Raw genomic sequence first — 25,325 nt, 5'->3', positions numbered from 1 at the left:
CATCAACCCCACTAGAACCAATTCACACTTCCAAAGAAGCATTTAAAGCAGAACCTGACTGCACTTTACTCCAGGGAACGATTCCAGGCTCTTTCCCATCATGGTACCATAATTTGAAACACGCTCTTCCCTTACTTGCAAGAGCCATCCATCCCACTTTGGGGAATCATACTCAGCCTCAAAGGTTACTTAAATTTCTCTTACCCCTCCTGGTCCTGCCTTAACCATTTCCTCCAGTGTACTCAGTACAATAAACACAGTTCTACAAGTTGAATACTTATCATAGCATCCCTTCCTCTTACCACAGCACCTGACACAACTATGCTGGCTAAATAATGTGTTTTTTTTTTTCATTTAAAATGAAGTTATCAAGTGTGATGTGTGAAGGAGATGGCAAATACTTAGAAGAGATAGCACAGAGTGTTTCCGAGGGAGGAAAAAAAGATGAATTTCAGAGATGAGAGAAATGGAACCTTACACTGCAAGTAAAAATACAGTCATCACCAGGAAACAAAAGGAATTTAAAAACATGATCACATTGGGAGAGCAGGAGAGAACATCTCTACCTGAGGCATTTTCAATTTGAAGGGAGAAAGAGGCAATAAAGAAAGGAAGGAAGAAAAACATAAAAGGTGCTCAGAAGGGAAGCAAATTTTAGTACTGATCTGTTACAACAAGCAGCAGAATTTAGCAACAGTTTGCCTGAGAGGTGAGATGCAACAGACAAGGAAATAAAATACCTAGGCCCCAGGACCACCTCTCAAGGCTGAGTGGGAGGAGAGGAGAGATTCACTCAATAACAGTAACGAGAACCTTCAGGAATACAATGCAATCACTGAAAATTAAGTTTCTTGAGAATATAATCAGACTCCTCCTGGATAAATGTTACTTGGGAAGAAAAAGAAACAAAAATCAAGATGATATCCCCACTTTTAAGTTTGATTTTTACTATTTGCAGCTCTTAAAAACACTGGTCTTATGCTTTCTCATCACAGAAAAACATGGATGCTATAAAGTTCAGCAAAAGAACAAAGCTGGAGCCTGAGGTTCAGAAGCTACCTCTGCTTTTTATCTGTGTGACCTTGGGCAAGTGCCTGACTTCCCTAAGCCTAGGACATGTAAAATGGAATTAACCAAAAGTACCTGGCAGAATGGATCTGTAAGAGATATGAAATGGTACAGGCCACTAAAAGGTAGGTATGATTACATCACAAACCTAGAGTAAGCCCGTGCGGACATCTAAGTCACATTCCCAACACTGGAAAGAACTGTTATTAAGATGTCAAAACAAAATGGCATTAGTAAATAATGTCATTTAGCAAACATTCCTTTACAAACATCTTAAATTTACCTATGTCAAATAAGTCTATACAGCAAGCCAATTTATTCAGTTACCTGGAGGTACATTCTGCATTTAATGTACCCTGGGTACACCACGAAACCATAAGGTTTAAAAAGAATACTCCAGGCAAGCCTTATAGTCACAATTTCTCTTTTGCACAAGAGGGCTATTGATAATACTCATTTTGAAATGTTTCCAGACCTTTCCTGGTCTGCATGGTGTGGCAGTCAATAAATTTGCAGTTTTTATGTATGCCCAGAAAAAAACACTTCCAAAGCAAATTCCAGATCCATGTGGTGGCACCCTCCATTCTAACTTCATGTTTTCTCATGCTTGACCTTGCTTGGAGTAGGGAGGAAACCTCCGAAAGCCTTGCTCTATGACTCCCAAACTCCTGCTAAGAAACAAACTCTCTTTAGAAAAGACAAATTAGAAGAGCAAATGTGAGAAGTATTGTCTCAGAAACAGTCCACCCTGTAATATCCCACAGAAGCTTTCAAAGATTCCTTGTTTGGGGACACTGAAAGATATAGGCATGTCATTTCAAAATATGACTGGGTTAACACATACACAAAGAACATACACAGAAACATTTTTATACAGCATACAAACCATTATACAGCATACAATCCAGAAATTGGTGGGGTATAAACTGCTGGATGTGGACACTGTTAACAACCTGTAAGTAAAGAGCTAGTGAGAACTGCCATGACTGGCAATTGCTGACACCAAATTCAATCCCCAGTTACCACCTGGGCCAAGCCACCCTTCTCTGTTCCTCACTGATCCTGGGGCGACTAAGTCTTGCTCACTTCTCTAAAACCAACCTTTGCATAGCACAGTGATTTTTCTAAAACACAAATCTAAGCGTGTTACTTCGCTGCTTAGAACTCAATTTAGTGATTTTCCGTTTGGCCTTAAGATAAATTCTGAATTCCTTAACTGGGGGGCAGGCCAAAGACCTTCTGTGACCTGGTTCCTGCTTCCCTCTCCAGTCCCACCCAACTCTTGTACAATCTATATTTCAATCTCAGGGGATATCTCTCATTCCCTTCACCCTCATGCCTCAGCTCTACCAGGGCCGGTACCATGTCTATTTTGTTCACTGCTGTCCCCCAAGCAAAAGCTTGGCACACAGAAGACCTCAAAAATGTGCTGACTTAGAATATTAACATATGCATTCTGAAAGATAGCTTAAAAAATATCTTTTTATGTACAAAGCATAGATATGCATACAGGATATAAAAAGGCACACAGTATAAAAAGCATTAAAATTTCATGGGGAGGACAATTAGAAAAAGAGTACCTATAAAAGCTTCTTGAGGGAGGGTAATCACTGTAAAAAAGTTTGATAAACACTGTAATAAAGCAAGATTTTAGAATGGGAATTGGAAGCTCAAGTTCAGGTAATGAAATAGCCAGCAACATATCTTTATACTTGAATGCTCCCGTTTCACCTCAAACTCCTAAGTAAAACTGGACCCAATATATCTGTCTCCCCACCCGTTCAAAAACAAACCCGAAAAAACAAAACTACTCCCTTCAGCTCTCTGCCTTTCACTGCCATAGGTGCCAAAACTCCTGGTCACTGAACTCAAAGTCCTGCAGTCAGTATAAGGAGGCTCTAACTCGCTCTGCCGTCAACTGGCTACGTGACCTTGCGCAGAGCGCCTCAGTCTCCCCAACCACTTGGGCGGTCTAAGCTGACTGGAGGACGGCGGAGCTGAGAACCTAGGTCTGGCCCCGGGAACTTGGCGCAGCAGCAGAATGAGGGTGTGAGACTGTGAGCGTGACAAAACCCAAACCCCACAAAAACGACTACCGCGGGCTCCAGCCCCTCCGCACCTCCCCACCTCGCCCAGGCTCTGAACTCTCCCCCTCTTCTTCGACGGGTCAAAAGGCGTAAAGTACTAGTCACTGAGTACTGTGTTTCAGGTCTCAGGCCTGAGGTCAACACCCTGCTTAACCTTCAGACACCTGCCCACTGACGCTCTGCATGCGAGGGACGGGGGCTCGGCCGCAGGCCTCCGCACCCCATCGTGCCACCAACCACCGGAAGCCGAGGACCCACTAAGGTCAGGCCCGAATCCCGGTCCCCACCGCCCCCAGCCCCGTCCAAGCCGAGAGGAAGCTCCGCCACGCGGTCCGGGCGGACTCGCAGGCCCATGACGGCGGGGCGGAGCGCGAACACACAAAGGCAGCGTCGGCGCAGAACAAAACCCTTGCCCAGGTTTCCCAGCACAGGCCCGCGCACGGGTCGCCCTGCCCGACTCCCAGAGCGACGCTGGGCGTGTCCCTCGTCCTCCCCTGCCTCAGTTTCCCCGGCTACTCCAGACCTAAGCATAGCGGCCGCTGCCCGTCTGGGCCGTCGAGACGCAGGACGAGGCCGCCCCACCTCCACTGCTCGCGCGGAGAGGAGCGGACGGACGGCCCGCAGACCCGAGGGAGGCCCGGCCGAGCACCGAAGCCTCTGCAGGCCGCTTAGGGGCCCGAATCCCGAGTCCTCCCGACCCTGGATTGCCGCCCCCTCCCCGCGAAGCCTGGCCTTACTTGGAGTTGTCTTGGCTCCTACAAGCGCCGCCGCCGACGCACTCGAGAAAGGAAGAACCTTCGGAAGCCGCAGAGGAGAAGCCTCCAAGCAGGACGCCGCCGCCTCAACAGCGTTCCACTTCCGCTCCGAAGGCTTCGGCTCCGCCTCCCACGCGTCCCTACTGGCTATCTTTGTCCTACTCCCGCGGTCTACCGGTCGAGGAGGTATATGTTCAATCCTATTGGATAGGAATACCATCTATTACCAATTTGAAAAGAGCCTCCTTCCGGTTACGCCCACTCTCGCGAGCTCTAGCTCCCATTTTCCCGCGATAGACGTGGTTTGCGCCCCGCGCCCGCAAGGTCTCTCGGGAGGTGTGGTCTGCGATCAGGCTGGCGGCGGCCCTCAGCCCTGGCTTCCTTGTTCCGTACAGTCCAGGTAGTAGTTCTGCAACTCGCATATCCGGGCTCGGGCTCCCCCATCCCCGCTCCAGGACTCAATTCCTTCGCCCGTTAGCGACTCCTTTGTGAGTGGCGTCCGCCGGAAACCAGGCCTGGATTTGCAGCTCCTCCGCGGCGCCCGCGACGCCGACGTCCCAGCGTCGACCCCGGGTCTGGTGACCCCGGGCTTTTTCCCAGGCTGGTGGTGGACACAGGCAGGAAGCCGCGCAACTGCGGGGACCCGGAGGAGCACTCAGCCAGGACATCTGGACTCCCGGAGGAAGCTACCTCGGATCTGGGACTCAAAGAGCTAGAAGGGAGGAGAAGGGAGCCTTAGTGGGGAGAGATGGGTTAGATGTTCGGGAAACTGAAGGCTGCCCAGTGTGCCAGGAGCACAAAGGTGGGGAGCTGTGGGGTGGAGGGAGGCAAGATGCCAGGGTAAGCCTCTGGATTATCCCGAGGGCAATGGATATCAGGAAATGAAGGACTGAACCCGTGGAGGAGCACTCTGCCCAGGTCCGGTCCTGAGGGGCATGGCCAGGCAGAGGCCTGGAGCTCTCAGGGGCCTCTGGGGAATGTGGTGCCATTCCCAGGGTCAAGAGTGCAGGCCTCACATCCCTCCTGCCTGAGCTGGAATCCCAGCTTCCTTGCTAAAGTAGGTTTCACCAGTTCCCTCCCCTACCTATCTCAGCAGAAGGTCGAGAGCTGGAGGACACAGCACACGGCACAGGTGCATGCCAGCCCTTGTGGGGGCTGCAGATCAGAATCTGATTAGAGAATCTGGTGGGAGATTCCTTGAGTTCAACTCCCAGAACTGGACTTGGGCATGGTTTGGCGACCCAAAAAGAGAGCCCAGCTTGTTCTTGTTCTGGGAAAGCACAAATCTCAGGCCATGGCCATAATCTCTGGTCCCTAGGTACCCTCAGGCAGTGAGGAGGTCACCCCAAATGCCTGGTATGGACTGTTTCTTAAGAGGGGGGTCTTTACCCTGGAAAATTGAGTCATGGAGGGAAATGACGAGATCAACACCAGGGCACTAATGTTTCTGTGTTGAGTTTACAAGCAATCTCTGATTGATATATTATGTAACTGTAAGAGAATTTGGCGTTGTAGAGTATCAGATACATCTGATTCCTGTATAAAGTATGTAGTAGCATATTTGATTTTGATAGTGGTTTTATGTTGGAAGGAATAAGGTTTCCCAAAGTTTGTGATCATAATTGGAATATTAAGAATTTACAAGTCTAAGAGAAATGCCTACTTTTGATACATCTATAGGAATTTTTAAGTACTGTACTTGAATAACTTAAGTGCTAAAAAATAAATTTAGATTCTACATGTGTAAATGCAATTTAAAATGTTTTAAGGGGATTTCAGCTTATAAATGGGGCCATACACAACTGAACAAAACAGTAGCTTAAAAATAAGGTTTATAAATAAGATGAGTAATTTGAATTTCACAGCCTAAGGAGCAGCTACGGTTTTCTATTTGTAACTTTAATATAGTGAAGATGTGATGGTGAAAAACAAAGTCACAACAAACCAGTTGTGCTCAAAAGTTGCCTTCCAGGCCTCTCTGAACCTCACTTGACACTGAACTTGTGTGAGCAACCCAGGCTTCCTCACAAATAGTGCCTCCCCTCTGGCTGTGAACATCCCCAGCTTAGAGACCAGACTGGCATCTCCGTGCTTCCAGTGCCACACAGCTAAATGCAGATTCCTGGGCCTCACATCAGCCTGAATCTGTGGATGAGGCCTGAGAATCTGCTTTTTAACTACTCCAAAGAACCAGTGTGTCCAAGCTTCAAATACTGTCAACGAGGTCTTCCGGCTACATTCTGCAAAAAATACACTTAAGCAGATTCTTAATTCCCCAGGGGGTCCAGAGAGCCTTCTCAGCATTGGCTGAACCTTACCTCCCCTGGTGGGCCCCCCATCCAGGGGCAGCCTGAGTCTCCGAGGGAGGGGGAGCCGGGAGCCACAGTGTGAACAAAAGCCCTCAGCTCTCAAGGGCATGTCAGTTAGCTGTTGGCTTTAGCATAAACCTCCTCAAAGCTCAGTGCCATAAACAAAATAGGCATTTGTTGTGCAGGAATCTACAAGTTAGTTGGGGGGTGGGGTCATGGTGGTCTGGGCTTGGCTGGCCTCACACCGGGTGGGCTGGTTTGCTGGCGGCCTCTGCTGGCTTTCTTGCGCATAGCATCTCACCCCAGCAGGCCACCCTGGACATGCACTGGGGCTGGCCCATGCCAAGAGAACAAAAGGGAGCGTCAAGGCCACTTGAGGCCCAGGCTTCAAACCAGCAAACAGCCAACACTGCTGTACCCTATTAACCAAAGCCAGCCAGCCCGAGCTCTAGAGCTGGGGAAATAAGACTGCCTCTTGTTGGGGACACAAGGCAAGGAACATGAATATAGGGAGACATCAGCCATCACTCTACCACACAAGGCCTGCTCCTACCCAGGTTTGTTATGGAGGAGAACCCTCGGGTGCTCCCAAGGCAGCTCTGAGCAGCTGCTCAGTCCAGGCTGGCAGGTAGGGACCTTGTGAACTGTCAAGCAGCTTCACTGTCAACGCTGTGAGTTTGTTAGGCCACCACCTCTGCCCTCTGCTCCAGAGGACAGTCCTGTAGATGAAAGGTAATTCCTTCTGCCGCGAACCTTATGCCATTGTAGGAACTGGCTCAGAAGAACATGTTCAATTCAGGCCTGGGACAGGAATAGATGTTCCAACAAGACTTTGAGGACAAGGAGGTTTTGTTTCTTCCCTAAGAAAGCCACTAGGAGATAGATGGCTTTTTGGGATGTGAGACTACAACTACCACCAGCTTGGAGACAGAGCTGGATCAAGCATGTCCTGAAGTTCACTCTGCTTTTGGATTACTGGTTATGGGAGCTAATAATCCTCTTTTGAAACCTTCAGAGCACCTAAGGGACTCTGGACAGATTATCATCAATGTATTCCCACTATATCAAATGAAATGTGTTTGAATCACACAACACAATATTAAGAAATGTCATGTTTATTTCTTAAAGTGAAATTTAACCTGTTCCCACCTCTAATTTGTCAAGGAGGTGAGAAATTCCTCTTTTTACCAACCTGAGTTGTGGGAAAGTCCTGGGATTCTGACAGGGCTCCGAATGTTGGGATAGAACTCTGGTCTTTAGGCTTGCCACTTCCAACATTCCTGCCTTCCTGATCTGAATGTGGCCTGAATCTGAATCAGCACGCCCTTGAGGTTCCATCTCCTCTGCAGACTCAAGAATGATGTGGGGGGAATGTCTCTTCTGGACATCTATGCCCCTGGCGGTTCCAGCCTCTCCCTTACTGCCCTCCACCCCATGGGCTTACCCATACCCTCTCCTTCCTGAGAGCTGCATCTCCCCTGTGCTTTAGTCATGCGGCTGTCATTAAACCAGCCTGCCCTCAAAGCCACTCCCTCTCCAGCCCGATGCTGGGTCCCAGGATTAAGGTGAGGGAATGAGTCCTGGTCCTGGCTGTGGGTGAGCTCCTGCCCAGTGGCCCCAACCTTTTTCCTTAGGTGATGCTGGAGAAGGCTGGGCAGAGCTGTAAAGTCACCCAGGCTCAGCTTTGTGTCCCGGCTCTCAGGACCACTGGACAAAGCACCAGTGGCCTCAACAGCAAAAAGGGCTGCAGGCAGTTCTTACACCCGCAGCCGCCTGCCGGTGCAGTAAAGTCTACTTGAGTGAGATAAGGCATGAGAAGGGCCAGTTCCTCATAGCTCAAGTATTCTGGTCACTTCTCCAACCGAACACACGCATAATCACACAACCAGTCTTGGAGATTCTCAGGTTAAGCCACCCGACTCCGGGCAGAGTGGGGACTCCAGGTTTCCACATGCAGAGGGGGCTCGGGGTACTCCAAAGAGGGGCGCCGGCAATGCTTGCGCTGGGCCATGGGGAAGAATTAGGATCCGAGTCCGAGTATCCAGGTTGAGCAAATAAAATACAAGACGCCCGGATAAATTTGAAATAAAGAGCGGATACCTTTTCAGCATAGTTTGTCCCACGAAGAACTGGACGTCCTACATTTTACCTGGCAACCCTGCTCTGGGCAGGTGTAGACTGGGGCGCGGTGGGGCCTGGAGTAGGGGTGCGGGGCGGACAGGGAAAGGCTGGAGGGGGGCGCAGGGCCGTGCACACTTTATTCCGGGAGGGGGCGGGGCGGGTCCGCCAGGCTCAGGCTGCCTCCAGGTCGCGCGCGCGCCCGCACGCCGAGCCTCTCCGGTGCCGCGCATGCAGGCTGCGCTCCCGGCTCTGCTCCAGCTCCAGCCAGTGTTGCGCCTCCAGCTGCGCCTGCGGGCGTCGGGCAGCCGGCGGGAAGGTGGGCGCGGGATAGGCCCAGCCCAGAGACACTGCGCAGCTCTTACGGCCCGACGCTCCCCGCCCCCCTTGGCCGCGCCCCTCCAAACAGCCCCTCCGCTCCGCGACCCGGAGAGGCGTGCCCTAGTCTCCCCGATCCCGACACCCCACCCGCGACCCCGCGATCCCCAGCCTTCCGGCCCCGACCCCGCACGCCGTCCAAACCATTCCCTTGACGCCTCTCCCTAGCCTCCCTGACCCAGACAGACACCGCGTTCCCGCCACACCGCCCCTCCGGGTCTCACTCTCGGCTGGGCGCGCGGGGCCCGCGGCGTCCGCGGCGCCGACACCTGCAGCAGGGGCGCCTGCCTGCGGCGCTCAGCCGCGGTCTCCTCGATCCTGCGCTGCAGCGCGAGCACGCGCTCGTCCTGGGAGCGCAGCCCCGGGGCCGCCGCCCCCGCTTTCTTCTCCTCCCACCTGGGCGGGCGACAGGGCGGACTAGGCTGGGCCCTCAACCCCGGCCTAACGGGAGGACACGGGTGCACAGCAGGCCCTCCACGGACCGCTCGGATGGCGTTCCCCAGAGCCTCTACCTATTTGCTGTTTCTACTTCACATTTTAATAAAGTATTCCGTGTGCATTAACTACATGTGTACCTGGGGTTAAAAAAAAGTGAAAGCCCCATTTTATCTTGCTTCCTTTACCGCTGTTGTCTAGAGGTAATGGCCGCTAATTCTGTGCTACCTCTGCAGATCACCGTGCTGGGCCACTTGTCCTTCTGAAATGAGATCTCATCGCGCGGACTGTTCCCTGAGGCTGTGGTTTAAGCGCACATCACAGCATCTGGGCATTTGCAGGTGCTGTTCTCTGGGATACCAACTGCACAGGGCGCTTCAGGAGCTTTATTAGTGGGGTTGGGCCCCTGGAAGCTGCCCCCCACCTACCAGACCGCACTTGGGATCCGTCAGGCTGTGCCCAGCAGCAGGGAAGAGGTGAGGTCTCCTGCCCATCCCATTGCTTGCCACATTGGCATTCTGCCAGGAGGTCAGCCATCCCTCCCTGGGCAGCCCCCTGCAGTTGTCCCTGGCCTCCTGAATCACAACAAGAGCAGCAGCCACTCAGGACCAATAGTGATGGGTTTTGTGTCTGTCCTTCCTTCTGTCCATGCTGCCATCCCATCTCACTTAGACACCATCTCTGGAGCTCTGGTTGCCAGACCCTGAGCCAGGTATACTGTGACAGGGATGGGCACCACCTCCCCTGGGGCAACCTTGTCTTTCCTGGGATGGGGCCAGGGCCCTAAGGCCAGCCTGACTCTGGGGGTGACACCGACCTGCGCCTGACTGAGTGGCCATGGAATGGCCACATGGGGCTGGAAAAGCCACCATGGTGGTCCCGAAACAAAAACCAAAAAGGGGGTGTGAGTACGTGCTCTCCACGAAGAGAGTAGAGGTGCTTGGCAATCAAATGCCTGTGTGAGTCTCAACTGGGTCCTGGTTTAAAAAGGAAAAAAGTTATATCAATAAAAAGTTATGGCAAACAGTCTTGGGACCCCTGGAGAAATGCAAACGTGGACAGGATATTTAGATGATGTTGGGAATTTTTGTTAAGTTTTCTAGTCATGTCATTGTGCTGCAGTTATGTAAGATAATGTCTTTTTTTTTTTTTCGGAAGATGCACCCTGAAGTCTTTAGGTAAGAAGCATCTGAAGCCTGCAACTACTTCCAAATGGTTCTGCAAAGACAGATCAGTTGCTAGCTAGCCAGATGAAGCACTCAGCAAAGGTCATACCCGTGACCTGGATGCAGAATGACAGCACCTCGGTCACGGGAATCTGAGCCCTGGCTGCCTGGTTTCCCACCATTCCCATAGCCTAAAAACTGTTTAATAAAAGGAGGAGGAAGGGATTAGCACAAGGGGGCTGCTTGGCAGGAGGGTGTGGGCTGTTCAGAAGAGAAGGCACCCAGGAGTGTGCCAGGGCAGGCTTGCTGATCCATGCCCCCTAGGTCCCTGCTCCTGGGTAAGCTGGTACTGACCTTAAGGCCGCAGACCTGCCCATGGCCGCCCGGCACAGTGAGATCTGCTCCACCACGTTCTGCAGTTCCTGGCTCTTGGAGCGCTTGTCCTGAATGATCTGGTCCCGCTTGTCTTCCTCTGCGCGCCGCTGGGCATCCTTGAGCAGGGCCAGCCGCTCTCGCAGCTCCACCACGGACATCTCCCCTTCCAGGCCATACCCAGGGATCTGCAGGTAGGTGGGGAGGCAAGCTGGAGCCAGGCCATGCCCAGCCTGCCCTGCCACTTCCTGCACCTGGACCTTCCTCTGCACCAGTGCTGTGCCCTTGCTAAGTCCCGTAGGCCTGACCCCTGAGCCCAGGGGGCCTCTTTCCCTCTGTCAGTAGCTCTGTGTGACATGTCTGCCATCCAGCTTCTCCATCTTGGGCTGCTCTACAGCCCTAGTCCTGTGTGGGGAATAGACATCTCTCCTGGGTGCCCTGTAGGCTCCTCCGCTGACAGGGCCCCAGTGATGCTCACCAAGCCAGCACTGTCTCTCCAAGCCAGGACCTGGGTGCTTGGGCAGAGAGCCTTCTGGACCACCCCCAGCCCCCGTGACCAGGCCAGGCCACCAGGCCCACTTCCATGGCTCTCCCAGGCCTGCTCCCCACCTCACCAGGTGCCCGCCTGGCCCCTCCTGGTGCTCCTCGTACAGGTTTCCAGGCACTGGGGCCCTCTCAGCCTTCTGCCCACCTAGCTGTGGGCTTTCCTTCCCACAGGGCTGGGGGAGTCCCAGGACCTCCCTCAACATGCAGCTTCATGAAGCCTACCTTGCCCACCCCCAGGGGCCCTGTCCCCCAGGGTTTACAGAGATCTCCCTGCAGCTATGAAACTGTGGGCCAGACCCAGGCCTCCAGCACACAGGTGCGGGGCCCACAGTGCGGCATGGGCAGCCAGGCAGACTACAGCCTGGGGTGAGACCTCCTCTGGTCTTGGTGGAAACTGTGGACATGCTTCCCATGGTGGTGCCAGGACATTGCTGGACGGGGCGTGGGCTCCAGGGAGCTGTGTCCTCACCTGGGTCAGGTCCACGAGTTTGCCCTTGCGCATGGGCTGTGTCTCCAGGGCTCGAAGCTGGGAGATGAGCTCACAGCGCCGTCTCTGCTCCTCCTTGGCTGCCTCTGCACTGCGCTGCAGTAGCTCCCGACTTTCCTCTATCACCTCCTGAACTTAGGGGCCAAGTTGGGTGCTGAAGGGGTCTGAGAGTGGTCCCACAGGTGGTGGACAGTGGGTACCTCCCCCTGGGAGAGCCTGTCCAACTCCAGCCTTCTCTCAAGGGCACCCTGGCCTTCCCAGACCATAGAGGCTCACCCTAGGCAGGATGCCAGCCTGCAGTCTGAGGTGGGGGGAATGGAGTGGGCATTGCCTTGTGACACACAGCCCCTGCCATACCTATCTGCTGGCGGCCTTTCAAGAGCCTTGTCTGCGCCACCTTGACGTTCTTCTGTGCCTCTGTCACCTGCTCCACCAGCTCCCTCATGGACCTTTCCTCCTGCAGGCGCCTCTCAGCACACTGCTGCATCAGCTCAGTCATCTGCTCAGACACCCGACCCGCATGCTCATTGCTGGAGGGGCCCCTGGAGCAGGCCTGTGCCCCCGTCCTGCACTAGCTCTGGGAGCAGACTCTGAATGCCCCTGCAGCCTAGATCTAAGCTCATCAGGTCCTGGTGGCCCCTGGAGGTCGGACCCACTGGAGAAGTTGCGTTTCACACCCCCTGCTTCCTCCACTGTGGTCATGGGGTTGTGAGCCCAGAATTATGCAACCACCTACCTAGAGCTGGTGATGAGGCTGGGGAACGCAGCCAGTGGGGTCCTGAAGAAACCTCATCAGAGCTCCTGGGTTTGCCTGGAAGCCCACCCACCCTGGACTCCAGTTAAGAGGTAAGGGCACTCATTACTTTGAAGTCACGTGGAGCTGGGTGTTCAGATACTGCCTGGATCCACACACAGGACATGCCAGCCCCCGGGAAGCCCAGGCTCCCTGTCACATGGCTCCCAGGCATATCCTGGTGGTCATCCCACACTCTTCTCATGGTGCCTCAGAAGTGTGAAGCCCTAAACAGCAGGATGTGGCTCTGCAACTGGACTGGTATAGAGTGTCCCTCTGTGCCTCGTCCAATCTTCCCAGCACTGCATTTCTTAGCCACGTTCGAGTTACTTGCCTGGATTGTAGCGGGCTTATTTTTTGTGACTGTATGTTTTAGGGAAACTATCACAACCCTTTGATTTGTTCTACTGTTGATGGACATTCAGATTATTTCCAGTTTGGTGTGATTGTGAACAATTCTGAATAATATTTTCAGTTCTCAAGATATTACAAAGGACAGCATGAGATTTAGACGCCCTGTAATGGGCCCAGCGCTGACAGAGAGCAATTGGACTCTCAGCCCAAAGTCTTGGCAACTGAGAGCTCATGTTGAAATGCATGTCATGTTGAGAATCAGCCTGCAGGCAGGTTGGACTCCAGGTTTAGAGCCTAGGCAGGAAGTAATCCTTTTGTAAAACAATTTGCTGGCATGGATCAATAATGGTTCTTGACCATCCCTTTTGATGCTGTACAATTTCATTCCAGGTTCTAAGAAAAGGAACCAGGCTCCTGGCTGGGGCAGGGAAGACCCAAGGAGACCGGGAGTGTTTTATAGTGCCACCAAGTAAGGAAGTGCTCAAAAAACAAACGGGTAGAGGGCATGACAGAGGACACAGGCACTGACCTGAAAGAGCTCCCAAGAAAGTAAGCAACGGCACAAAGGGCACAACAAACGTGCGTGCGTCCACGCGATGTAGATCAGTGACTGGACAAATGACTAGGACAAAGAGACCAGTCTCCCAGGCAGGAGAATTCCCAGTAACTGCCTGCCTCCCTGAGTGTGGGCTCCGCCCAGAGGCGGCCCTCCAAAGGGGACAGTACAGAGAGGGGGACAAGAGCAGAGGAGGAAGCTGGAAGGCACGACCTCGGCCAGGAGACCAAGGTCACCATCAACAGCAGAACGTCCATTGGCAGCGTGTGCCCTTGACAGGTCGTGGTGGCGCGGGCACCCTGCTGCTGGGGTCTTCCTCCCCACGCCACCCCAGCCTGGTCGGGAGGCCAGACACACCCCAGCAGAGGGCGTCTGCAGGGTGCCTGCCGGCCCTCCTCCCCACAGTGGAGGTCACCAGAAGCCAGGAAAGTCCCAGAGAGCCGTCTCAGTCAAGAGGCATCTGAGGCGACACCCAAGGGCCATCCATGGCTGGGCAGCCTCGTGATGGAGATGTCCGTGCTGGGCTGTGTTTTTGCTGGGTTGGCCCCAGAGGCCTGTGTGGGGCATGAGATGTCACCACAGAGGAAGCTGGCTGGGGAGCACATGGCCCTCTCTGCCACCTGTGTAACTTTTCTCTCACTCTTAAAAAACCGTCCGAAAATAAAAGGTTTATCCTAAGAAGTACTTTAGAAAACTATATAGTAAGTTAGAGAAATGCTTGTGTGGAAATGTGAGATGAGAAAAAGTGCCCCCCAAACACAGAGGGTTCCCTGCAAGCAGGTGAGCTGGGCGCTGGGACTCCGAGGACAGTGCTCTCAGCCCAGACATGTTGGTGCCACAGTGTGTCTCGCTCTCGGCAGGCTGCCCACATGACCTGGGGACTGTGGTCACCAGCTGCAGGTGGCAGGAGTGGCACTGGCATCCAGGCTCAGAGGGTGACCCAAGCGCCGGCATTCAGTTTCAGGATTGGGCTCAGGGAGGCACTGGGGTGCAAGGCCCCCCAGCTCTGCCTGGAGCAAACCCCGGCTCCATGCTGGCCAGTGTGCCTGGGCCCACACCACAGGTCCAGCTGGGTTTTTCACAGACCCCTCTTCCTCCCGCAAGGCCTCGTGGACCAGGGCCGCTCTGCCCTGGCACCAAGTGGGACAGGACTTGGCATCCTGTGTCCCTCCTAGCTGCGCGTAGTTTGGAGAGTGGGGGGCGCTGTCCACGGGCCCTTGGGCCCCACTGTGGACGAATTCAAGCAAACATGTTCATCACTGGACAGGGTCCATGGGGCAAAGACAAACGGGAAAACGCTGTGGGGCTTCCAGGCTGAACAATCTAGTTGAACACTTTGGTGAAATGCACTCAGAGAATGGTCACCCAGGACAACCAGAATGTGAAATGCTGCTCACCCAGGGGATTTCTTGATATTGGTATCGCTATTCTGGATTGATCTCACTGTGATTTTTTAAAAGTAAGTAATTTTGTTATTACTTTAACCATTTGATCAATATACCTACTTACTTATATGGTTCATCAAATTACTTTAAAAGGGGATAACATTATTTAAGTGAAAAAAATACATTCAAGTCACTTATTATAAGGTGATGTGAGAGCCATACTCATGATTTAAAAATTATATCCTTTCCCAGCCCTGTTGCTAGAGTGCCTTAATACGGGTCACCCTGGAAAAACAGAAATGCTCCTTCTCCGCGGCCCCAGCCCTGGAAATCAGTACTGGTCTCTGCAATGAGGGTCCTGGGCTTGGGAGAATAACCAGTCTATGTCTCAAGCAGAGGAAATTTAGGTGGGCCCAGAACATCTTGCCTCTCAAAAGCAAACATCTCCACAGGCGCCAGAGAGGGGCAGCAGAGCAGGGGAGGCGGGCTCCCACGGGCCAGGCTGTAGCAACAGGGCCTCTGGCCGACACCAAATTTACACTTTATGAAGCACAGCCCTAACCCTAACCCTGGCCCTTAAGATTGCAAGGCTGCAAGAGTCATCAGTCATCACATGAACTGCACAAGAAAAATTAAAATCCCTTTTGTCTTCAAATATTTACTGCCATCTAATCTGATTATATTTATAAAATGTGTTAGTCATCTAAATGCATATAGCTGGCATTCCAGGACAGGGAAAGAATTCTCTAAGCTTATAAAGGAAGGCCCAGTCAGCGTCAGCTGGACTTTGAGAGCCACAGACTGGGCTTGAGGCACTGCCCTCAGGCAGCCTAGTCATGAGGACAGTCCATCACGAGGCCAAGGGACTCACTGGCAGAGTGCCCGAGGGGGCTGGGCCACGGTGCTCTTACAGGGTGCCTTTCCCCACACTGTTCCTGGGTGGCCTTGATCCTTGGTGGTGAATAAATAATAAAATGAACTCAAAGCAAGCAGAAGGAAGGAAATGACAAAGAGAACACATCGATGACATTGAAAACAGCAAAACAATAGGAAAATCAATGAAACAAAAAGCTAAGACTTATGAAATGGACAAATCTCTAGCAAGACTTATAGAACAAAAATAAAGAGACACAAACAGTAATATAAAAATTGAAACAGGTTATATCACTACAGAGCCTATAGACATAAAGGGTGTGGTAACAGAATGTTACAAACAAAACTAAATGCATAAATTTGACAACTTAGTAAAATTCCTTAAAACACAAACTACCACAATTCACCCACTGTGAAACCGATCATTTGAATAGCCCTACAATTTTTAAGGAAACTCAATTTGTAACTTAAAAGCTTCCAAAAAAGAAATCACCAGGCTTGGATGATTTCTCTAGAGAATTCCACTAAATGTTTAAAGAATTAATATCAATTCTACACTCTCTCTCCCAGAAAATAAAAAAAGAGAATACTTCCAAATTCATGTTATGAAGCTAATATTATCCTGATACCAAAGACAGTACAAAAAAACCCACAAAAACTATAGAGCAATATCCCTTATGAAACTATATGCAGAAAAACTCAAACAAAATTAAAAGATTAGCGAGTAGAATCAGCATATATAAAAAGAATTACACAGCATAACCAAGTGGGATTTGCTGTGGCAATGCCAACCTGGTTTAATATTTGAAAATCTCTCAGGGTGATCTACCACATTAACAGGCTAAAGAAGAAAAGCCACATGATCATATCAAGTGATGCAGAAAAGCATTTGGGAGAATTCAACACCTTTTTGGGATAAAAAAACCTCAGAAAATAGGAAGGAGGGGAACTTCATCAATTTGATAAAGAGTACATCTACAAAAAGCCTACATTCAACATTTTTCTTAATAGTGAAAGACTGATTTCTCCCTAGGACCCTGAACTAGGCATGACTGTCCGCTCTCGCTCTTATCCAGCGTGGTGCTGGAAGTTCTAGCCAGTGCATTGCAGAAGAGGAAGGAAGGAGGAAGATGAGAAAGAAAGAGATAAAACTATTCTTCTTTACAGACGACATGATTGTCTACATAGAAAATGCCAAGGAATCTACAATAAAACTCCCGTGTTTGTCCTAGAAAAATAATAAGGAAGTTTGACAAGGTCACAGGATACAAGGTCAACACACCAACATCAATCGCATTTTAATATATTCAATGAACCCACGGACACCAAAATTACAAGTACAATGCCATTTACAATTACTCAAAAACAATAGAAGAAATACTTAGGAACAAATCTAACAGTACAGAAATTTAGCTGAAAACTATATGACACAGATTAAATAAATAAAAGATTTAAATAAATGAAGAGAAACACTGCATTCGCGAATTGCAAGTTCTCAGATCTCAAACCAGGAGCAAGAATCTTCAAGATGTAAAAATGAAGCCCTATAAATACTAGAAGAAAACATGAGTGAATTCCTCTATAGCATGGGTATGGGAAAAAATCTTTCTCACTATTCAAAATCCAAACACAGTTAATTAAAAGATTCATTGGTGATGACATAACAATCATGTGTGCATGGCAAAAGACATCATAAGCAAAGCCAAACGATAAATTGGAGGAAAATGTCTGCAACAATATACCATAGATAAAGGTTGCTTTCTCTAATATTTAAACAACTCTTAAAAATCAAAGAAAACAAGTTAAAAGCCCAGTAGAAAAAGGCCTTGGTAACTAATCTTTGACAAAGACCCCAAGAAAACTCAAAGGGGAAAGAATAGTCTCTTCAACAAATGATGTTGGAAAAACTGGATGTCCACATGAAAAGAATGAAGTTGGACCCTTATCTTACACAGGACACAAAAATAAACTTAAAGTGGGTTAAAGACTTTAACATAGGACCTGAAACCATAAAACTCCTAGAAGAAAACATAGGGGAAAAGCTCTTTGACATTGGTCTTAGCAATAATTTTTTTTGGATATGACATCAAAAGTACAGGCAACAAAGACACAAAGCAGACTTGTGTCTGACTACAGCTTCCACAGAGCAGAGGAAACAATTCACAAGATGAAAAGGCAACCTACGGAGTGGGAGAAAATACTGCAAACCAGATACATGATAAGAGGTTAATATCCAAAATATGCTATAACAAAAATACCCAGATAACCTGACTGAAAAATGGACAAAGGACCTGAACAGACACTTCTCCAAAGAAGACACACGAAGGCTGACAGGCACATGAGACGGCGCTCCACATCACTGACTGTCAGGGAGATGCAAGTCAAAGCCGCAGTGCCCTGCACCTCGCATGTGAGGATGGCTGTCATAAGAAAGTCGGAAGATCGGTGTTGGTGAGGATGCGGATAATGGGGAGCCCTTGTACACTGTTGGTGGGCAGGGAAATTGGTACAGCCATTGTGGAAAGCAGGTTTTTAAATCTGTCCTCATGAAATTAAAAATAGAACTGCCATATGATCCAGTGATCCCACTTCTGGGCATATATTCAAAGGAAATAAAAATCTCTATTTTGAAGAACTGTCAGCACTCCCATGTTTATCACAGAATAATTGATAGTAGCCGAGACATGGAAACAACCTAAGTGCCCAGTGACTGATGAATTATGGCACACATATACAATGGAATACTATTTAGCCTTAAAAAGGAAGGAAATCCTGCCTTTGTGGCCCCATAGATGAACCTGGAGGACATTATGCTGGGAGAAATCAGCCAGACTCAGAAAGTCGAATCCTGAGTGAGTCCAACAGTCAAATCTGTGGAAGTAGAGTGGGATGGTGGTAGCCAGGGGCTGGGGGAGGGGACATGGGGAGCTGCCGGCCAAGGGTGTAAGCTCACACGTATTAAATGAAATGCAAGTCAGAACTACACCGAGATAGCATTTCTCACCTATGAGATGGAAGCTAGTTCCTGAGTTTAGACAGTTCTCTTTGCCGGTGGGTCATGGGGATCCAGCCCCTCCAGCCGCTGGGGGAGGGAAGATGGGCCAGCCCCATGGTAGATGACGTGGCATCTCTAGGAGAGCCTTGGGCCCCAGACGACTGGGGGGGGGAGCACCCACCCTGCGCACTCGGCTGCTCTCTCCCTGGCAGTGTCCTCTGGAGGTTCGCCCCCATAGACAGGGACACCGTGTGCGCACCGCGGGTCAGGCAAGGAGGGATACTTCACGTAAGAAACGGAGTCAGAAGTGCTGTATAAACAGGTATATCATTTGCTGAGAAGGAAAGATAGAAAAGATAATCCAGAAAGTAATGAAAATAATTAGGCCCCAGACAGGTAGGTGGAAATGGGCTTATAAAGACTTAGAAGAAGTGAAACTTCTCTGAGTCTATTTTGGCTTCTATTTTTTAAAAAGTAAACTACAAAAGAAGGAAAGGCAAGTCCTGATATTAAGAACGAACAGACCAGAACAAGTCTGTCAGATGGAGCCCAGGGACCTTGGGGCTTCCTGCAGCAGCTCCCAGCTGCGTCCCCCTGAGGAGCCTGGGGGACCATGGGCTTCCCCTCAGCCAGGCCCCCAGAGGCCTATGGGAGAGGACACCATGGCAAACATGGCCTTCCAGAAGTTTCTACCAGAACCACTGGTCTTCATGTGTGGATGTATGGCCCAAACAACCCTGCTGGTGGGGGCAGGGGCCGTCTGGGCCAGACAGTCCACCCTGGCCAGCTGATCCAAAATGCCTCTGGGACCCCCGCCTGTCAAGGTGGAGACAGAGAAGTCATGGCCACTCCATGGGTCTTAGGAGGGAATGACCTGGGGTCAGCATACCAGCCAGTGACCCCGGGAGCAGCCAGGCTCGTGGCTGGCCCCAGCCCCAGCCGCCCCCGCGAGCACGTCACCTCCTCCTTCTTCTGGTCGGCCTTCTGCTTGTTCCCCCGCACGAGGTGCTGCCGGGCCAGCGCGGCCTCCTCGTGGCTGAGCTTCCCCAGGAGCCTCCGGCACTCGCCTGCTGCCAGCTGCTCCTCCCGGTCCCTTGCCTGCATCTTCTTCTGCCACTCGAGGAACTCAGAGAAGTCCCCGGCCCCGTCCACAAGCCTATCCACTCTGCGGGAGAGAGAAAGAGCAGGCCTTGAGTTCCTCCTGCAACCAGGGCTGACACTGGCTACCGGGAGGCCACTGGGGTGGAAGCCCTCACAGGCGAGGGCTGCTGTTCACCCAACACCTACTCACCTACTGTCCACCCGTCCCCATCCTATGCATCTACCCTTCTTCCCACTGCATTTTCCACTGGTCTGTCTACTTACCTGGCTGCCCCTTGGCCAACTCTCTGTCCATCTTCTCATCTGATCAGCCACCCAAACTCCTACCCACCGCCCAACTCATGGGGTGAGCACTGGAGTCTGTAGCCCGAGGGAGGTTTGGGGTAGGCCAAGTTTTGCTACACCACCTCCTACCAGTCCCCTCCCTCACTGGGATTGTCTTCCAGGCTGCCACTGCAACCCTCACACCAGCCTGCTCGAGGCACTCCTGTCCCCCCAGGACCACAGTGTCAGGTACCCCCCTCATGTTCTGCCTGTCAACCTCCTCTCCCGCACCCCCTCCTCCGGAGGGACCTGGGAACTGCTGCCTCTCACCTCTGCAGCTCTCTCTCCACCTGCCGCTGGTATAAGGCCCCTTCTCTCAGGATGGCAGCCGTATTCAGCTTGACGGGGATGTTATTAGGCTGTTGGAGAAAGGAGGCTGTGGCCTGGGGTGCGGGGCCCTAAGGGGCAGCAAGTTCCCGCTGCTCTTCACACCTGCCCTCCGGCCCTCTGCCCTTAGGGTGGGCCGTCCTCAGGGCTCCAGCTCTGGCCATCTGGGACCCCCAGGGCAGAACAGGCCAGGAGGCAGGTGCCCAGGGTAGGAGGCTTGGAACCGGCACCCTGGCCCACCCTGACTGCTCAGGAACACCCCTCACCCTGTAGAAGGTCAGCTTTGGAGTCTTGAGGATTCGGGGCATGAATCGGAGCTGAAGGTTTTTCTTGGAGCCCTGCAGGAGTCGGGGACTGGCACCTGTGCCCTGTAGGTGCCCCCAAACACACCTTGGTTGAATAATGGGCCCAGCGCCCCTGGGTGGCCCAGAACAGTCCCCTCTGTCCTGGCTCCAGCTGCTCACCCATGTGTTCTGCCCCAGCCCAACCCTGCCCACAACCCCACAGGGCAGCTCCCCTGCCCTCCACAGGCTTCCTGGGCCTTGTGGGGGTGCTGGGCCACCCAGACAGAGGTAGGGAAGGTGCAGGGCCTGGGGACTGCGGCTCCCTGTTGGGGGTCCTGAGCTCAGCTGTCAGCTGCTCCAGGGACTGGCCGCCTTCCTGGGCTGCTCCCTGAGTCTCTCTGCTCCTGGCCCAGCCTACTGCTGCTCTGCAGACACCCCCAGGCGGGCACCACAGTCATGGTGGGCAAGCAGCTGCAAAAGCCCCCTGCTCCCCACAAAGTGCTCTGCTCTGCTGGGTGCCCACTTCCCACCCTGCTTTACCTGCCTGAGGGCCACCTCATCCTTGCTGGTCTCGCCCTTTGACTTTCTCTTTATTGACAAACTTACCTTGGGCTTTTTTTTTTTTTCTTGTATAAATCCTAAGTGCTCGGTATGGAAAATCCAGAAATGCCCAGAGTGCAACTACCCCGTGGTCTTGGAGGCACGTCTGTGGCTGCCCACGTGGGCTGCACCCAGCCTGGCCGGGGAGCCCTGGGAGCCTGCCTCTTCATGGCCCGAGACAGAAAAGCTTCAAGAAGTGGCTCATCGTGCCGTGGCTGGCGTGGCATAGGGAGGACCCCTCCTGTGCGGTGAGCAAACGCCCCGGGGCGCGGAGGGCTGGGCGGTACCTGCGTGGGGGGCTCCCTGCGGGACCTGGGCACTGCGCACTGCATCTCCTCCACGTTGGCCCTCAGCAGCAGCTCCTGCGGCAGCAGCAACGGCGGCTCTGGCCCCGCAGGCGCCCGGCCAGCCACGGACCAGCTCCCGCCCCACCTCCGCCCCACCCCGCGCGCCCGCCCGGCAGGGCCTCTGGGAGGGCAGGGCCGCACGCTCCCCACCTCCGCCCTCCGGCGATTATGTCTCTTGGTCTTGTCCAGCAGGTGCTGCTCCTTGGGCTGTTGGTAGGTGCTCCTGGGGACCTGGTGGGCACGAGGGGAATCCATGGTCAGAAGCTGCTGCCTGGAGGGAGGTGCGGGGAGGGTGGGCCGGGAGCCGGGCCAGAAGCAGGGCTGAAAAGCAGGCTCTGCACTCTGACCCGGCCTGCTGGCTGCTGGCAGGGAAGGACACCAGGCCAGCAGCAGGAAGAAAGGTGGTCAAGCACAGCTCAGGCCCACCGGACACTAGGGGTACCCACAGAGGGCAACTGGTGGGTAGAGACTGAGGGAGAAGGCTGGGGCCAAGGAATTGAGCGTCAGTGAAGGGGGGCTGCAACATTAATACTGCAGAGATCAGGCGGCCTGAGGAGTGTCCATGGGGCCCAGTCTCGGGACCCCTGGGATCTGGAGGACACAGTGTCCTTGGGGAGGGGGCAGAGCTGTCCAAGAAACCCTCAACCTTCAGACTCCTGACTCCATGCACTCCCCCCTGAACATCTAAGGAGCATCAGAAACTCATCACATCCAAACCTGAAACCCACATCTTCCCCCAAACACTGCTACCTCCACCCGCCAACTCCAATTGCTGTCCATTCCTGGCCCAGATGGAGACCTCAGAGTCCTCTTGGCTCCCTCGTCAGCACCTCTTTCTCAGTTCAGCATCCATCTCAAATCCTGCCCACCGGTGTCATGGCGTCTCCATAAACCCTATCACGCTGTGCTCCGCCACCGGGTTCAGGTTGTGTCCCATTGCTCTTCTCCCTCAGCACCCCCTTCCCCTCCTCCTCTCTTCCCTTCCCCCCTGGTGCCCTTAAGCACTTGTGGGAGGGAAGGTAAGGCCCCAGGGCCTTTGCACATGCTTTGTCATCTGGAATGCTCTCTCCCAGACAAAGCAAACAGTTCACATGCTTTCTATTTCCAGTTCTTCACCCCTGGCATCTCAGGAGGCCTGTCCTGGCTGCACAATCCAGAACTGCAAGCCCTCCAACTGTAGTCCCTTTTCCCTGAATTATCTTTTCTCCTCAGCACTTATCATCAACTAATAACCCATCCATTTGACTTATCCTGTTTAATATGTGAGCCCCACGACAGAATTCACACTCCACAAAGGCACAGTGCTTGGCATGTACCAGGCATTCCCTAAGTCTTTGTTGAATGAGCAAATTGGGGTGGGCCCTAAACCCAGGGGGCAGAGAGTTCTGGGCAGACAGGGTGGAGGGAACAAGCCTGTGGTTCTAGCACAGCCACCTGCAGGCCCCAAGGGAGGTGACTGTTCACCACTGTCTCATAGCTTATGCTGAGAGAAACTTAGCTATGGGGCAGGGCAGGGCATGGTGCCAGGAGGGGTGCCAGGCAGAAAGGGAGGGAGATGCAACTGGCAGGATGACCTGAGGTCAGCACACTGAGCCCTGAGGAGCTGGGGTCAGAAATGCTCGGGCCTTACAGAGGGGCAGCTGTGGGATGCTCAGCAGCAAGGCCTCTGATCATCCATCCATCCATCCGCCCATCTGTCAGGTATTCATTGATGGTCTGCCCTGAACCAGGGCTGTGCCAGGCACTAGGGGATATGGCACAGATAGGATGGATGAGCTACGGTAAAACAGACAGGCCCGGAAACCACGAGGCAGCTATGAACTCTGACCGATGCTACAAGAAAAGGAGCAGGGGTTGGCAAGGAGAATTCAGTGAGGGCCTCATGGGAAGTCCTCTGGGAAGGCAATGAGATGAGACCCGAGGCTGGCGGAGGCAGGCTGCAGCCCTGGCCCCCAGCAACATCACTGCACCCTCTGTTCAGCCCTTCATCCTGTTGGCAAACCACACTGGTTCTGGGAAACTGAGTCCCCCACAGCTGCTTGGGGAAGAGCCCGGGACCAGTCAGAGCACTGCACCCCTGCCATCAGCTCTAGGTGGGCATGCCACCTAAGCTGGTCTAATCACACCTTCACAGAATTCTTGGCCCTAGATATCCTCTCGTGCCCCGGATGGCATAGAGTGTGGGTGAGGCATGGTTGTTTTGTTGCAATGAGGGACATTTGTCCAAAATAAAAAGTGACATGGAGAGGAGACAAGGATAGAGAGTTACAGAGAAGTATAGCTGGAATCCTGATCAAACCATGGCTGAAGCCTTTCCTACTTCAGCCGTGACGGTCAGCCAGTTCTCTACGGTCTAAAGCAGATGGAGCTGCTTTTTTCTTTGGTCTGCTCTCCGTAGCACTCTGGCAGATCTGGAGAAGTCAGGTCAGCAAGGCAGGGAGGAAGAAGGGAGAGGAAGAGGCCCTAAGGCGGGGACACACAGACAGGCATTATCGCCTGCCCATGGTCTGAAGGGTGTGGGAAAGTAGACTGTGACCCAAATATGCAGGCCAGTGCCATAGGGTTGAAAGGGGCCTCCAAGTGCCAAGTCCAGATGGGTCCGAGTGGTGTGGCCCCACAGCTTCACAGGGCACCTGCTGACCAGCCTCAGCATGTGGAAGGCCAGCGCAGGCTCGGCTGGGCTCCGCACAAAGAGGCAGGGGCCTGGGACGCTCCTGGCCTGGTCCAGGGCACACTCAGTCATGGGACGGACCCAGCCCCACTGGCCCGCATGGTCCACTCTCCCGGCCTGGCAGCCTGTGCCCAGTGCAGACACCTCACTTACTGGTCTTGGCTTGGCCACGGCAGGAACCGGCTCTGGCATGGGAATGGCACGGGATCTGGGGGTGGTCAGGTTGAACTCCTTGGGCTCTGTGACCTTAGCCTTGGTCTTTAAAAGGGGGGATTGATTGGCCAGCACCGCCTCCAGCTGTTTGATCAGCTCCTGGACCTCCGGCTGCCATCTTGAAGGCAAAGGTGGGAGCAGCTGTTTAAGGCACAGCCCTTGGGATCCAAGGATGCCCAAGTGCTTGGGTCTACATGAGGGTAGGGCTGACAACGGAACCAACAGCCACTCTTCACTGAGTGCCCACTGCTGCACAGGCACAGTGCCAGCCACACCCTGGAGCCGCACAGGCAGGTGCCCCCCAGGATAGACAAGGAAGAAGGTCCAGAGACATCACTGTCCTCGGCCACGCTGGTGGGCGGGAGTCGGGAGGACCGAGAATGCGCTGCAGGAACCCAGGGGCCTCTGATGAGCAGAGCGAAGCTGGGCCTGAGCAGATAGCTTAGGGGAAGGAGGCTGGTGATTCACAAAGGCCCCTTCTTGGGTCTCACCATTGGCAGCAGGTGGAAGGGCGCTGCAGGAGAGGGGTGGGCAGGAGCAGAGCCTCGGGGTGGGGGTGTCCTGAGCAGGGTTTGGGAGGGGTCAGGCCCCCCTTTCATGCCCCTACCCCATGCGGGCACAGCCCACCATCACCATCCTGGCCAGTGTCCCCTCCTGTGGAGGTCCCCTGGGGCAGAGAGCATGGTCCGAATCACTCCTGGCCCCACTTGAGGGTCATGGCCACCATAGGGAGGAAGGGCATGTCTGAGAGCCAACAGGGAGTGGGGTCTCAGGAAGGGCA

General features: G+C 53.0%; 2 protein-coding genes across 15 annotated transcripts in view; both read right to left on the bottom strand.

The window, feature by feature from the left end:
- RNF4 (ring finger protein 4) overlaps positions 1 to 4,050 on the bottom strand; it is a 41,443-nt gene extending 37,393 nt beyond the window's left edge. For 5 of the 6 annotated variants that reach the window (XR_012131881.1, XR_012131883.1, XR_012131882.1 and 2 more), the window contains exon 1: positions 3,893 to 4,050. The gene's annotated coding sequence lies outside the window, so the exon portion shown is untranslated. The remainder of the gene's footprint in view (positions 1 to 3,892) is intronic. The other variant, XM_036992137.2, reaches the window with a different exon arrangement.
- Positions 4,051 to 7,310: 3,260 nt separating this feature from the next.
- CFAP99 (cilia and flagella associated protein 99) overlaps positions 7,311 to 25,325 on the bottom strand; it is a 48,082-nt gene continuing 30,067 nt past the window's right edge. For 3 of the 9 annotated variants that reach the window (XM_073237952.1, XM_073237957.1, XM_073237958.1), the window contains 11 exons: positions 24,485 to 24,662; positions 21,811 to 21,891; positions 21,601 to 21,675; positions 20,696 to 20,797; positions 20,373 to 20,461; positions 19,638 to 19,842; positions 12,079 to 12,220; positions 11,704 to 11,855; positions 10,671 to 10,876; positions 8,940 to 9,111; positions 7,312 to 8,628 (listed from right to left, as the gene is read on the bottom strand). In XM_073237952.1, the coding sequence (XP_073094053.1) occupies positions 8,512 to 8,628; positions 8,940 to 9,111; positions 10,671 to 10,876; positions 11,704 to 11,855; positions 12,079 to 12,220; positions 19,638 to 19,842; positions 20,373 to 20,461; positions 20,696 to 20,797; positions 21,601 to 21,675; positions 21,811 to 21,891; positions 24,485 to 24,662 (1,519 nt within the window). In that variant the 3' untranslated portion in view covers positions 7,312 to 8,511. Of the gene's footprint in view, positions 8,629 to 8,939; positions 9,112 to 10,670; positions 10,877 to 11,703; positions 11,856 to 12,078; positions 12,221 to 19,637; positions 19,843 to 20,372; positions 20,462 to 20,695; positions 20,798 to 21,600; positions 21,676 to 21,810; positions 21,892 to 24,484; positions 24,663 to 25,325 lie in introns of all 9 variants that reach the window. The other 6 variants (XM_073237954.1, XM_073237959.1, XR_012131878.1 and 3 more) reach the window with 5 other exon arrangements.

Source organism: Manis javanica, chromosome 5 (genome assembly GCF_040802235.1).
Source record: "Manis javanica isolate MJ-LG chromosome 5, MJ_LKY, whole genome shotgun sequence".
Classification (NCBI taxonomy): Eukaryota; Metazoa; Chordata; class Mammalia; order Pholidota; family Manidae; genus Manis; species Manis javanica.
This window is presented reverse-complemented; position numbering and strand designations above follow the sequence as displayed.